General features: G+C 39.3%; 1 protein-coding gene across 4 annotated transcripts in view; it reads left to right on the forward strand.

The window, feature by feature from the left end:
• The first annotated feature begins 1,863 nt into the window (after window positions 1-1,863).
• The window catches only part of GOLGB1 (golgin B1), a 75,114-nt gene continuing 62,403 nt past the window's right edge, over window positions 1,864-14,574 (forward strand). For 3 of the 4 annotated variants that reach the window (XM_043875101.1, XM_043875103.1, XM_043875105.1), the window contains exons 1-2: window positions 1,865-2,202; window positions 14,009-14,103. In XM_043875101.1, the coding sequence (XP_043731036.1) occupies window positions 14,011-14,103 (93 nt within the window). In that variant the 5' untranslated portion in view covers window positions 1,865-2,202; window positions 14,009-14,010. Of the gene's footprint in view, window positions 2,203-14,008; window positions 14,104-14,574 lie in introns of all 4 variants that reach the window. The other variant, XM_043875102.1, reaches the window with a different exon arrangement.

Here is a 14,574-nt window from a genome sequence, read left to right on the forward strand (position 1 = left end):
TGGGACACCAGAGCAAGGCCAAAGTAGTTCACAGAGCAGCGGTCCCTCTGGTTTCATCATAGGTGAGACACCAGTTCCCATCTGCTGTGGCTGCATTCTGCAGGCAGCCCCTAGTCAAGAAATGGGCACCCAAGTATGCACACGTATCTCTGCACTTCCAGAGGAACACCCCTGACTCACTACTTCTCAGAACCAGGGGTTTCAGAAGAACAATATTTTCTTAAACTTTGAGTATTGGATATTTGGTACATTCTGGATCCTTCTGGGATTTTTGCTGAGGTAGAGGAATATAGCCGATAAAGACCCAGATCTCTGCAGGCAAGTACACACAGATACTTTCATACAAAGTCCAGATTTCCTAATTTAGGCTTCTTCGTCCCCTCTGGAATCCTAATTCCTAAGGATTTTATTTGATGACTATATTTAAATATAACTCACAGAGACCAGATACTTGAGAGGTCTGCAAATTATCAGGGAGAAATTTCAGCTGTTGATACAGTCAGCTGGGTGCCTTAACCCTGAACAGCTGCAGTTGATTATCAGCAACATTCCCCTGTTCACTGACCTCAAATAAAATCTCTGGGAGAGCCTGCAGAATAAGCCCTGCAAGCCCTGGCTCAGGTTGGCCCTGGAAGGGCTGCCCTCTATGTCCCAAGTTTTCAGAAGTACAAGAGAAAGAAACAAAAGCCAGCATGCCTTGTCTCGGTTTTTCTAAAGCTGCAATCACTTGAACTGACTATACCCCTTCTCTGCTTATTTTTCCCTAGGCATTTTGCCATCTACCATATTACGGTTGATCCTTGAACAGTGTGGGAATTAGGGGGATGGACTCTCTGCAGTCCTAAACTCGAGAATAAATCACAGTTGGTTCTCCCTATACCTGTTTCTTCCTTTCAGGTGGTTCTGTATTCACAGGTTCAACCAACCCCAGCCCAAACAGTAATTTTTTTTTTTTAATTAGTGTATAAGTGGACTAGTGCAACACACACCTGTGTTGTTCAAGGGCCATCTGTTTTTCTCTCTCTTTGCTAAATTGTTATTTTCAAAAGGGCAGGAACTTTTATTTCTTGACTCCCGCTATATGTACAGGTCCAAGAAAAGTACACAGTAATTACAGGCGATTACAATTTTAGATGGGTAGTGAGCAGAGGCCTTACTGATGTTTGAACCTTAAAGGGTTATGTAAGGATTAGGGTGAGGATGCATATGGTGGGCTCAGTGCCTGGTACACAGTAAGACTCAACAATTCAAATACTAATCGTCAAGACAGTGCCTGAAATCACGGGAACTGGCTACTTCCCCCTCTCCCACTTCCTTGGGGGCTTAAGGAGAGAATTCATGTTTCCTGCGCTGTTACCTGAGCGCGTCACTGACCCCTGTTCCAGGAACCGAACCCTCAGCCTCTGCGTAAGGGCCAATTTGAGCTCCACTTCTTAAAAGGCATTTCCTAGTATTCACCGTTCTCTCACTCATGTCCTTAGAAACACCTCTGACCATTTCATACAGACGCCAGGTTGTAGCCCGAGTTTCATTAGTAAGTCACTGTTTGTCTTTGGGCGAGTCACTTTAAACTGATTCTCATTTTTCATCAGTAAAGGGAAACGGTCATATTAGACAACCTACTTTCCGGCTGTAACATTTTATGACTCCACGAGCAAAGCTCATATCCCCACTCCCTTCTCACGTCTCATTCAACAATCCTAATGGCAGCTGATTCCCGCTGTGCAGTGTCTCTGCAAAAGGCCAAGCACGGTCAACCTCGTAGAGGAATTAGAAGACATCGGCCGACCCATCTCACTTTGGAAACACCTGACCCTAAACAGAACGCCCGCCCTCCCGGCATTTCCGGCTCTTCCACAGATTTTCTTCCGGAACACTTGCTCCCGTCTGACTCCGCCCTTGCTCCACTCTTCAGAGTCCATTGGCTGTTTCTTTGAGGAAGCGGAACATTTCCAGACATCGATTGGTCTCTGGCATTGTTGATGGGTTAGTTACAAACAAGGCGTGCCTGGTCTCCCCGGTAACGTCCTGCCGACAGTCCTGATTGGTCCATATCCTAATCCCATCTTCCGTCCCAACTGCGAGTGGCTGAGTCCCTTGGCCGGGCGCGGCGGTGGTAGGTGTCGCGTACGGGATTCCTGAGCTGACGTGGCTTAAATTTGGGAGGGGGCAGCTGGAGCCTCCGGCGACAGCCTCTTCCAGGTGAGTGGGGGACATTCCCCAACTCTTCGCCTTCTTGAGTCTTGTAACGGTCACCCCCGCTACAGGGCCCGCGGGGCTGCCGAAGCTGCTACATTCGGTCCTCTCCCCGTCCAGCCTCTCCTGATTCCGCCTAGGATCTGGCCCTTCTATCCGCTCCCTTCACCTACCAGGCCTAGTTGTAATCGTCCACACGCCAGCTGGCCCCGCCGGATGGCTTCGGGGTTGTCCTATGCGGCCTCTAGACACATATCCGCTGTCTGTCTCCTCCCCGGGAAGTTTCTCCTCCGGGAGCGATGGAGAAAGGCGTTCCGGACAGTCCTCTCCTCCACGGCCTTGTTCCTGAGCGGCCTTCTCAGGCTGACCTGCGTACGCAGCAGCTGAAGTCGGAAAGAACCTGCCGGGGCCCTGCGCTCCGGCCCTAAACAAACTTAGTGTCGGGAAGGGGAGGCGGGACCCAAACAAATCCAAAGTCTTGAGGGCAGAGATCGCAGAAACATTGGGGATAAGAATGCCAAAGAGGGCCTGTAGAACGAGCCCGCTAATGAATTGCTGGAGAGATTCAGAGAAGGGAACTAATCGTGCGATCCCAGCAACACTAAAATCCCAGGAATCAGAGGTGGGCAGGCTGTAAGAGGAAAGGGAATCCTGAAGAGAGTTGGGGTGGAGGGGGGGTCTTGATTTTGATTTGGTGGTGTGGAGGGTTGTTTATTCTGCATAACAAAGAGTGACGTGTAGGAGTGTTAAAGGGAGGATGAGCCGCTGGACAACTGAGGAATTTTTGTATGACTTAAAGAGTTCCAGTTGGTCTGTAGGGAGAAGACAATTTAAGAGTGTTAGAGACAATTTAAGAGGGCCAGAGATATTTAAAAATCACTGGATAAGTACTTTCACTTTTGGAAATAGTTGGAAGTTTAATGAGCTTTTAAAGAATCTCAATATGTACACGCTGCTGTTTTTAAAATGGATACCCACCAAGGATCTACTATATTATAGCACAGGGAACTCTGCTTAATGTTATGTTGCAGCCTGGATGGGAGGGGAGTTTGGGAGAAAATGGATATGTGTATATGTATAGGTAAGCCCCTCTCCCTGCACCTGAAACTGTCACATTATTAATCAGGTATATTCCAATAGAAAATAAAAAGTTAAAAAAAAAAAAAGAATCTCACAGTTCTGAACAAGCTGGCAGTGAAGAACTCTGTACAGAAAGTCTGGAGGGCTTTTGAAAAGAATGAAGGAATTAAATTGGGTTGGTCAGAATGATTATGAATGGTCAGAATCGGGAAATGTTCTTTTGGGAAGTGGCAGGATATGGTCATGGATTGATACTGGAAAAAACTGAAGAGAATTCAAAAACTTCAGATATCATACACTGTTAACACAGCTTTTAATTTTTATCCTTTGACCATGAAAGGATCGTTTATGCTTTCCTCTTAACCGTGTTAAATTTGTTGGACTACATCAGTAGTTTCCAAACATACTTGACTGTTTGCTCTATCAGTAAAACATATTTGAGCAACCATCCTCTAAATACTGTATACTTAATTATAAATACTATATTAATAGCACTGTAAATATATTATTTATAAACTATACCAAAACATATTAAAAAGGATGAAAAATTCTTTCTCATTTTCTGGGACACTCCCAACCCAATCTAGAGATTACATAAAGGTGTTTCCTTACTTTTTGCAAAGTGTTTGCATCCCTGAGGACTTCTGGATGGGGAGACTCCTTTTTTATTTTTTGAGGACCTCCATTCCTCTGGGTGGGTTTCCTGGTGGCTCAGAGGTTAAAGCGTCTGCCTGCAATGCGGGAGACCTGGGTTTGATCCCTGAGTCGGGAAGATCCCCTGGAGAAGGAACTGGCAACCCACTCCAGTATTCTTGCCTGGAGAACCCCATGGACGGAGAAGCCTGGTGGGCTACAGTCCACGGGGTCTCAAAGAGTCTGACATGACTGAGCGACTTCACTTATTCCTCTGGGATGCAGCCTCTCTTAAAATTAATCATCTTTAGGATGCAATTCTTTTTTTTTTTCTTCTGTTTGAATCTTAAAAGTCTCTTTTTTTTCTTTCCCCTTTGTATTAGTGGATTAATTAAAGAGATGCTGATTTTATTCTTGTTGATAAAAATAAATAATTCATAAACTTCTCTAGCTTAACAACTATTAGAAATAAATTATTTGGGACACATCTCCCCACTGATTATTACATACCGGCCTATTGTTAGGAACCACTATATGAAAGGATGTTAGGATATGTAATACTCCATTTTTAATTAAGCTAATATAAAATCAGCAATACGTGCTTTTGGTAAAAGTGAATTCACTACAGAAAGATATGAAAACACAGATCTCTTTCTCTGCTATATACTGATCCTTTTCCCCATTCTCTACTTCCCAGAAGTACACACTGTAAATAATTTCTTTATTGTTAAGAAATTTTCTAATCATATTCAAGCACATTTGTATCATACATCTCTCTCCTTTTCTCTCACACAAGTTGAATAATAATGTAACTTATTTTACACTTTTTGTCTCTCTTAATACTGAAAGGTGGTTTTTCCTTATCCATAAGTATAAAACTACTCTGTTCTCTTAAAAGGCTGTTCAGCTTTGCCTTGTAGAAGTATCAAAATATATTTCGCCTGTCCCCTACTGATGGACATGGAGATTGTTTTCAGTCATTAGCCATCCCAAATACCGCTGTAGTGAATAGCATGTACATATATCCTTTGTGTCCTTGCATGAGCCTATCTATGGTATAAGTAATATGGAGTTCTCTGGGGCCCTACCACTCTGAGTCATCTCACTTTACTACTGTTGGAAAAAAAAAAAAAGTGGTTATGTAACTATAAGTATATATAAGCATATGAGTGCCCTCATGCCTCCAAGCCCTATTTTCAGCCCCAGTAAAGTATGTTGGGTGATGAGTTTGCTCAGAAAATAGGTTATCATCTGTATCTCTACCAGTCAAGAAGCTTGTTGAGCTATTGACTGGGAAAATAGCCTCCCTATGCCTTAGTTTATTCACATTAATACTGATGATATCCAAAGAACCTCCTTGGAGTTGTTTTAATAATAAAATAAGTAAAATGGTGAGGATAAATAATTATAAGTAAAGTGGTTAGAGTAATACTTAGTGCATAGTACTGTGTATATAGATTATTACTACCATTTATTTCTAAATTTCTTGAGTGAAAACAGTAGTTTTTTCATATCATGAAAAATAGTTTTTCATTTTCTAATTCTAAAATTATATCATAATATTGCATATGTTTTTCCCAGCTATATAGCACCATTCCTATTAGTTTCTCAAACTGGTTGAGGATCACTTAGAATTAAGGAAAACTACTGAGGGGCAATTAAACATGCTTTGAATAAGTTTGAGGAGTGACCTGGAACTATAACCATTTTCTGTGTTGTTGTTTCAGTGGGAAATGTGATTAAATTCCAAAGCAAATGGTGTGTATGCATGTAGTCACAGACATACACTCACTGTCTTCAGTTAGTTTATTTTCCCATGCATTTTGTACTGGATTCTCTGTGGTTAGGGACATACCGTATATTTCTTTTTATATTTTTGTGATTCTTAGCATAATACTCCACACGGAGTGGATATTTTGAAAATTATTATTAGCAGTGAAGACTGAGGAAAGAAGACTCATTGAATTCTAAATGCCACCTCAACGCGAAAGTGTTGAGATCCTGTGGCAGAGTTTGTAGAAGGTGTGGCCAGCACTGACTTTGACAGATTGTTTTATTTGCCTGAATGTTTTATTGAACTCCAGCCTTGGCATAATGCTTTTTATTTTATTCTTTTCCCAGGTTGCTATTTGTGCTTTTGGTGCTTTATATACTAACAGCAAGAGCGCCAATTGTCCCATAGTCACAGATATTCCTTAAATGAATTTATTGCTATATGTTTCCCCCTTTACTAATTTTTATATGTGCATTTACCCATCTCTATCCCACAGTGAGCCTTTCAGAGGCAGAGATCCATCTTTCTTCATTTAACTTAAGCATGGCTACCTGTGGCTCTCTTGCCCTCAAGTCCCCAGCCTCTGAGCTGTCTAAAGCACTTAACTGTGGGTGCCCAGGATGGCCTTCATTTTACACTTCCATGAACTCCTTTAATGTCACCAGCTACAGAAACCACTCTTGCATCATGGAGTCGTAGTACTGGGCATGAGGATGCTCCTTGTTGATCTCACTCATCTTAAGATGTGGAAACTGGCAAGTGACTTACCAGTATAACACAACGTGCTGGAGGCAGGGCTGGCTCAGTGCCTGGCTCCCAAGTTTTTGCTCTTCCCACTGTGCCATCTACTCAGGACCTCTCAGGATTATTGAATCAGTCTTTGAGAAATTCCTTTTACCTTGGTCTGAAGTAATTCTTCCCTGGTACTGATCTTTCCCTTCAAATATAAAAATTTTTAAACAGTTGTGAGAGAACACATTTTCCATTGACTGAGCATTTATCTTATTCAATAATGCTTATTTAGCTGAGGGATCTTAAAAAGTTGTAGTTTCTCTGCATGTCAGTTTTTTCATCTAAAAAATGAGGATGATGATATCTATTTTGCAGGTTTAATGATTAGGAAGAAATGTATATAGACTGTTTGATACAGATGTTCAGTAATTGTTACCATTAATATTATCATTATCCTATGTTCATCTGTATGTGTTGTTCATGTGCAATAATTAGTAGGATGCCTACTCTTCTAGACATCAAAATCTCATGTGTTGTAATGGTGGATTGGGGGCAGTGTTAACTTAGAGAAACATTCAGGATTTTAATTTTATATTTGGAAAATGAAAAAATTGATATTTTTATGATAGAAATTACATGTCAATCACATTCTTCGTGGCTAATGATGATATGTAAAAAATTTGATCTAGGCATACCATCCTGGGTTTTTTTCAGTTTCTGTTGAAGAACCGAGGTCTTTTCCCCACAGTTTGGGAATTGCACTTTCATGGAGAGGTTCAGCATATTCCTCTGTCCTCTGCATTTCCTGGAAATTGGCAGCTGGATCCAGAGACTTTACCAGACTGAGGTTCAATCCCTTTGGGAAGTCTATAGGTGGTGGTGTGTTCTTTCATCAAACGGCACATGATGTCTGGTTTTGCTCTTCCTTGAGGCTAGCAGCTCTCTATGTTCAATGTCTAGATCCATGAATTCATTAGAGTTGTAAAATATTAGACTAGATGTTCCAGTTCTACCATTGTTTTCATTTGTTACCTGGAGTAACTTTATAAGTAGAGACGTGTCCCCTCATCTACTATTTTCTTCCTAAGTGGTAAAGTCCAAATGGAAAAGATAAGAAAATCCTTGTACTTAACCTAGTTTTCACAATTCTTAGTTCAGATGATGACCAGTTTATTATTATGAACTTGTGGATTTTAGTATTTTGGTGGATTTAAATATGTTGCAATTTAATTCATATTCTTATTAGAAACTCAATTGTTCCTTTGTGCTGTGGGAATCTTTTCAGTTTGTTTCTTGGGCCCTTTTAACATGACTCTACATTAGTTTTTGATAGCTTCCTTGCTGTTTTGTGTGATAAGATGTTTCAGGTTCATTTTGTGCCATTTCCTGCTTCAGAACTGAAATCAGTCATTTTCTCTAAGAAGCCCTCCTATTTTATTTTTAAAGTTACTTGTCTTTTTTTTTTTTAATGGGAAGTAGTGTTTTAAGACTCCAATCTAGGCACTAGAGATACTTATTGCTTCTCAGTTTGTCATTGTTTTTTCAATGGACAGAGCTAGGAAAATATATTTACTAAGGCAAAATACCCTGTAGGTTCATAGTAACACTTTTGCTTGAAATTCAAGGTTAGTTTTTACTTGGGGGTTCTTAATTTCTTTTGTATTATATGTTTGTCTCCTTTTTCCTTAATGAGTATATAATAGAATTACTATGCCCATAATTACTTTAAGTCCACAGGAAGCATATAATAGTCAAGGAGTAATAATACTGATAATGATCACCACCAATTTTGATTTTTAAAATTTTTATGTTTTTTTACACATGCTATTCATGTTTTCCCCAATTTTTAAAATTGGAGGCCTGTGTGTTCTCAGAGCATAAAATCATTAAATACTATTCTGTCTCCATCCTGGCCTTAGTTCTATGAGTAATATATTTAGTGCTTATCACCAGTCCTTATGATGATGTTTCTTCAGTCATTTTGGTTGTCTCAAACTCTCTCTTAACAGGTGCCTTAGGAAAGGCTCCTGGGAAAATTTATCATGAATTTTCTTGCAAGTTTATAACATTGTGTCTGTGCTCCTTACATTTGTAGGTCATTTTACAGTCCATAGAGTCGTGAAGAGTCAGACACGACTGAGCAACTTCACTTTCACTTTTTACTTTCATGCACTGGAGAAGGAAATGGCACCCACTCCAGTATTCTTGCCTGGAGAATCCCAGGGATGGGAGCCTGCTGGGCTGCCGTCTAGGGAATGCACAGAATTGGACACGACTGAAGCAACTTAGCAGCAGCAGCAGCATTTTTGCTAAAATTAAAATCTTTAACTTGCCTTTTCTTTCCGTAAATACCTCAAATCTGTAACTCCATTCCCCCCCCCCCCCCCCCCCCCCCCGGCAAAAATATTACTGTTGAAAAATCTGACAGTCTTTTTGTTGTTGTTTTTGGCTTATAAGTCACATGATATTTCAGCCTAAATCTCAAAGAATTTTAAAAAATTTTACTAGAATGTCTTGCCAGTCATTTTGGGTTGATATTCTCAGGTACCTGATGGCTTCTTTCAATATGTTACTTCAAATCTTTAAAAAATTTTTAGATAAGTGCTCTTGGATTTTGTTTTTTTGTGTGTTTGTTCTGTACCTTTGCTTTGGTTTCTTTTTCAGGGAATCCTACTACCCTCATTGCCTATGTTCAGTATTTTTATCACTTCTCTTGATTCCTTCTTTACTATTTATTTCTTTGAATTTTTTTAAAGAAACAAATTATTAGGAATAATTTTAAATTTATCATAGAAAGTATACAAAGATAATTCAAAGTTCACTGTACCCCTCACCCCGTAGTCTCTAATATTAACATGTTACATTAGTAAAATGCATTTGTCAAAACTAGGAAACCAACACTGGTGCACTACTATTAACTAAACTCCATACTTTGGATTTCACTCCTTTCTCCATTGATGTCCTTTTTGCTGGTATAGGGTCTTGCTTTGATGTTCATGGCTGCTGACTGATCAGAGTGGTAGTTGCTGAAAGTTAGAATGGTTGTTGCAATTTTTAAAAATAAGGCAGCAATGAACTTTGCTGCATTGATTACCTCTCCTTTCATGAGCAAGTTCTCCGTAGTATGCAGTGCTGTTTGATAGCATTTTACACACAGTAGAATTTCTTTGAAAATTGGAGTAGATCCTCTCACACCCTGCCACTACTTTATCAACTAAGTTTATGTAATATTCTAAATGCTTTGTTGTCATTTCAACAGTCTTCATAGTTTGTTCACCAGTAATAGATTCCATCTCATGAAACCACTTTCTTAGCTCATCTAGAAGCAGCAACTCCTCGTCTGTAAAAGATTTATCTTGAGATTACAGCAATTCGGTCACATTTTCAACCTCTACTTTTAATTCTATTGATAGTTCTCTTACTGTTGCCATCACAGTTGCACTTACTTCTTCCACAAAAATCTTGAGCCCCTTAAAGGTCATCAGTGAAGGTTGGACTTGACTTCTCCCAAACTCATGTTAATGTTTGTGAAAATGAGACAAGACAAGGAGGTCATTAATCATAGACCAGTGACTAGGGAGATAAGGGTTAATTTATAAGATTTGACCTATAAATTCTTTGGCCTCAGCTCCCTTCCCTGGAAATAACAATATTATTTTCTTCATGGTATAGAGAGAACGTCTTCCATGTGAGTGTTTTAGCTCTTCCTTTTAGGAAGAGAAGGGGAGACCTGCATACTCTACCTGTACCTGCTGTTTTCCAGCTGTCTTTAGCTCAAAAATAATACTTATGCCAAGTGGCATATTTTGGAATGAGTGGCACATTCTGCTACCCTTTGGTTCCCCCTTCTTCCGTGGATGACTATGAATCTTGTGGCTTTGGTATTTTTTCTATATCCATGTTTACTCTGGAGTTTGTGAGAAACTTTGTCTCATTATTTGTTGCTTGCTTGTTTTGGTAAAGACTGTCTATGGGTTTTTAAAATTTTGTTATCTAGTTGTTTTGTCTATTTTTATATGGGAATTTAGGAAGATCCAAAAGGTATGCTGTCTGCTACTACCATCTTCTCAGAGTCCCATCAGTTGGTTGTATTTTTTTTTTCTTCTGCTATTATTCTCAACAGAGTCTGAAAAATCTGAAGATAAAGTGATTGTTTGGTAAGTTAGGTTCTATTATGACTCTTTGATTAGTACAAATTTCTGTGCCTAATAAAGACTCTTTAGTTATAGTGTTCATTTCCTTCAGTAATGGTTCCTACAGAAAATTGAATCGCTAGAGTTGAAAAAAAAGTTTATAGAGTCTGTGTCCTGGTGAGTTTTGTTTGTTTTTTTAACAACTGTATTTATGAGTCTCATAACTTGATTAGTGATTATTATGTTCCTTCGGTTCAATCACTCAGTTGTGTCTGACTCTTTGCTATCCCATGGACTGCAGCATGCCAGGCCTCCCTGTCCATCACCAACTTCCAGAATTTACTCAAACTTATATCCATTGAGTCAGTGATGCCATCCAACCATATCATCCTCTGTTGTCCCCTTCTCCTGCCTTCAGTCTTTCCCAGCATCAGGCTCTTAGCAGATGAGTCAGTTCTTTGTATCAGGTGGCCAAAGTATTGGAGTTTTAGCTTCAGCATCAGTCCTTCCAATGAATATTCAGGACTGATCTCCTTTAGGATGGACTGATTGGATCTCCTTGCAGTCCAAGGGACTCTGAAGAGTCTTCTCCAACACCACATTTCCAAAGCATCAATTCTTCGTCCCTCAGCTTTCTTTATAGTCCAACTCTCACATCCGTACATGACTACTGGAAAAACCATACCTTTGACTAGATGGACCTTTGTTGACAAAGTAATGTTTCTGCTTTTTAATATGCTATCTAGGTTAGTCATAGCTTTTCTTCCAGGGAGCAAGTGTCTTTTAATTCCATGGCTGCAGTCACCCTCTGCAGTGATTTTGGAGCCCAAGAAAGTAGTCTCTCACTGTTTCCATTGTTTCCCCATCTATTTGCCATGAAGTGATGGGACCATGTTCTTAGTTTTCTCAATGTTGAGTTTTAAGCCAATGTTTTCAGTCTCCTCTTTCACTTTCATCAAGAGGCTCTTTAGTTCTTCTTCTTTCCGCCATAAGGGTGCTGTTATCTGCATATCTGACGTTATTGATATTTCTCCCAGCAATCTTGATTCCAGCTTGTGCTTTATCCAGCCCCGCATTTTGCATGTTGTACTCTGCATAGACGTTAAATAAGCAGGGTGACAATATACAGCCTTGACGTACTCCTTTCCTGATTTGGAACCAGTCTGTTGTTCCATGTCCAGTTCTAACTATTACTTCTTGACCTGTGTATAGATTTCTCAGGAGGCAGGTCAGGTGGTCTGGTATTCCCATCTCTTTAAGAATTTTCCACAGTTTATTGTGATCCACACAGAGGCTTTGTTACAGTCAATAAAGAAGAAGGAGATGTTTTTCTGGAACTCTTGCTTTTTTGATGATCCAGCGGATGTTGGCAATTTGATCTCTGGTTCCTCTGCCTTTTCTAAATCCATCTTGAACATCTGGAAGTTCATGGTTCACATGCTGTTGAAGCCTAGCTTGGAGAATTTTGAGCATTACTTTGCTAGTGTGTGAGATGAGTGCAATTGTACTGTAGTTTGAACATTCTTTGGCATTGCCTTTCTTTGGGATAGGAACGAAAACTGACCTTTTCCAGTCCTGTGGCCACTGCTGAGTCTTCCAAATTTTCTGGCATATTGAGTGCATCACTTTCACAGCATCATCTTTTAGGATTTGAAATAGCTCAACTGGAATTCCATCACCTCCACTAACTTGGTTGGTAGTGATGCTTCCTAAGGCCCACTTCTCATTCCAGGATGTCTACCTCTAGGTGAGTGATCACACCATCATGGTTATCAGGGTCATGAAGATCTTTTTTCTATAGTTCTTCTGTGTATTCTTGCCAGCTCTTCTTAATATCTTCTGCTTCTGTTAGGTCCATACCATTTCTGTCCTTTATTGTGTCCATCTTTGCATGAAATTATGTTTCTAAGCACTTGTATATGACTCTTACATTGCCATTTCAGTAGTTATATATGTAGTTATATATGGTCCTATGTTGCCCTCCTAGGAATGATTCTCTCTTCCTTTCCTGTTTTATGCATCTTTTCAAAATGCCATATACTGCTTATCTTAGTAACTGGTTACAGAAACAAAGAGCTTCCCTGGTAGCTCAGCTAGTGAAGAATTGGCCTTCTTTGCAGGAGATCCCGGTTCTATTCCTGGGTTGTGAAGATCCTCTGGAGAAGGGACAGTCTACCCTCTCCACTATTCTTGGGCTCCTCTGGTGGCTCAGATGGTAAAGAATCTGCCTGCAATATGGGAGACCTGGGTTTGATCCCTGGGTTGGGAAGATCTCAACCCACTCCAGTTTTCCTGTCTGGAGAATCCCCATGGGCAGAGGTGCTTGGCAGGCTACAGTCCATGGAGTCACAAAAAGTTGGACATGACTGAGTGACTAAGCACAGCATAGAAGCAAATGTCTTGCCATTTCTTAATTAGGGACCATAAAAGTAAATGAAAATAAGTAAAAGAAAACGATAGCAGAGTCTAGTTTTATTCAAGTGCTTATTTTGTGTTATAGCTTTTACATTTCTGTTTCTTCCTGCTGAGGATTTTAAAAGCCAAATAATATTTTGTTAATCAGCATAAAATTTACCATAATTGCATATGATAATACTATGCACAGTCCAGTTTATTTTTATTTTTCCTATCAGAACATTAATATTCTTACTTTTAAGGGCTTTATGGGTTGGCAAGTGATGCTGATCTAAATGAATGAATGATTAAATAAGGAAGAAAAGAGAAAGAGTATGTGTGGGAGGCTGGGTTTCAGGTTATCTGTTTCTTCTTAACTGAGATTTGGTGGCTTGTTATCTTTCAAAGCCTAGTTCATCTATGTTGACTAATTTATAGGCATAGAGTTATAGTTTTCCTTAGGTCAGTAGTAATGTTTCTTTCCTCTTTCATATCTGATGTTAATAATTTTTGTCTTCTCTCTTTTTTTGCTGTCAGCCTAACTGAGCTTTGTATATTTTATTCATTCCTTCAAAGAATCAGCTTTTGGTTTTATACATTTTCTCTTATTTTTCTATTTTCAGTTTTATTAATTTCTGCAGGTAAAAATCAAAACATTTGTTGAACGGTGGAGTGTATTTGACAAATTAGAAGTGGACAGTAGTCTGACAGGGGAAAGAATAGTTAGAATTCCATGTTTGCCCATGAAATTATGATTAAAGAAAACCTATAAGCATTAAAGATAACCTTTAGGTATATTATTTTGCACTAACAATTATGTATTTGTATTTCATTTAAAAAATATTAGTGATGGTGCTTAAAAATCTGTGTAGTTATCACTGAAGAGTGTTTTACTACACTGTACATACTCAGAAGCCTTTTTAAAGCCATCAACTTGCTGTGTAGTCTAATATATATATGTATATCACCTGCACAGTTTTCTTGTTTCACTTATAGATGACACAGTTACCATCATAGGAGAAACATGTATCCATTTGACTGATTTTTATGTTTTCTTTTCTTGCAGAAATGCTGAGTCGACTGTCAGGATTAGCAAATGTTGTTTTACATGAATTATCAGGAGATGACACTGATGAGAATATGAGGGCTTCCTTAGAACCTGTGAGTAGCTCTGTTCTGAATTAAACTGATGAGATGTATATTCTATGTTCTTCTGATGACAAGAATTTAAGATGAAAGACTGTGAGCAGCCTCCCTTATGCTAGGTGGAAGAGAAGATTAAGAAAAATATTGAGACTTTGTCAATGATCCTTTTCTTATAAGGTTTGTAGCCTAAAAGGACCAGTAATGGAAATCAAGTCCTGGATAAGATGAGAAAGATTGTCTTCATTTGTCCCCCTGGGACTTGTTCAGTACTAGATTGTTTTAACTCAGGTATGTTCTCTTGTTTCACAGGAAAGGTCTGAAACAAGAAATGGAGCAACTTTCTGGTTTCAGACTGTTTGCCATTTTATAAACTCATGTAGCCCTTCTCTTATTGTGTGTATTGTAGTTTTTGAAGGTCGCATAGGAATCAAAGAAAGTCGTTTCACTTTCTGAAAAGACAAGCAGTGTTCCCTGGAGGTTAAGAGA

Source organism: Cervus elaphus, chromosome 19 (assembly GCF_910594005.1).
Source record: "Cervus elaphus chromosome 19, mCerEla1.1, whole genome shotgun sequence".
Lineage (NCBI taxonomy): Eukaryota > Metazoa > Chordata > Mammalia > Artiodactyla > Cervidae > Cervus > Cervus elaphus.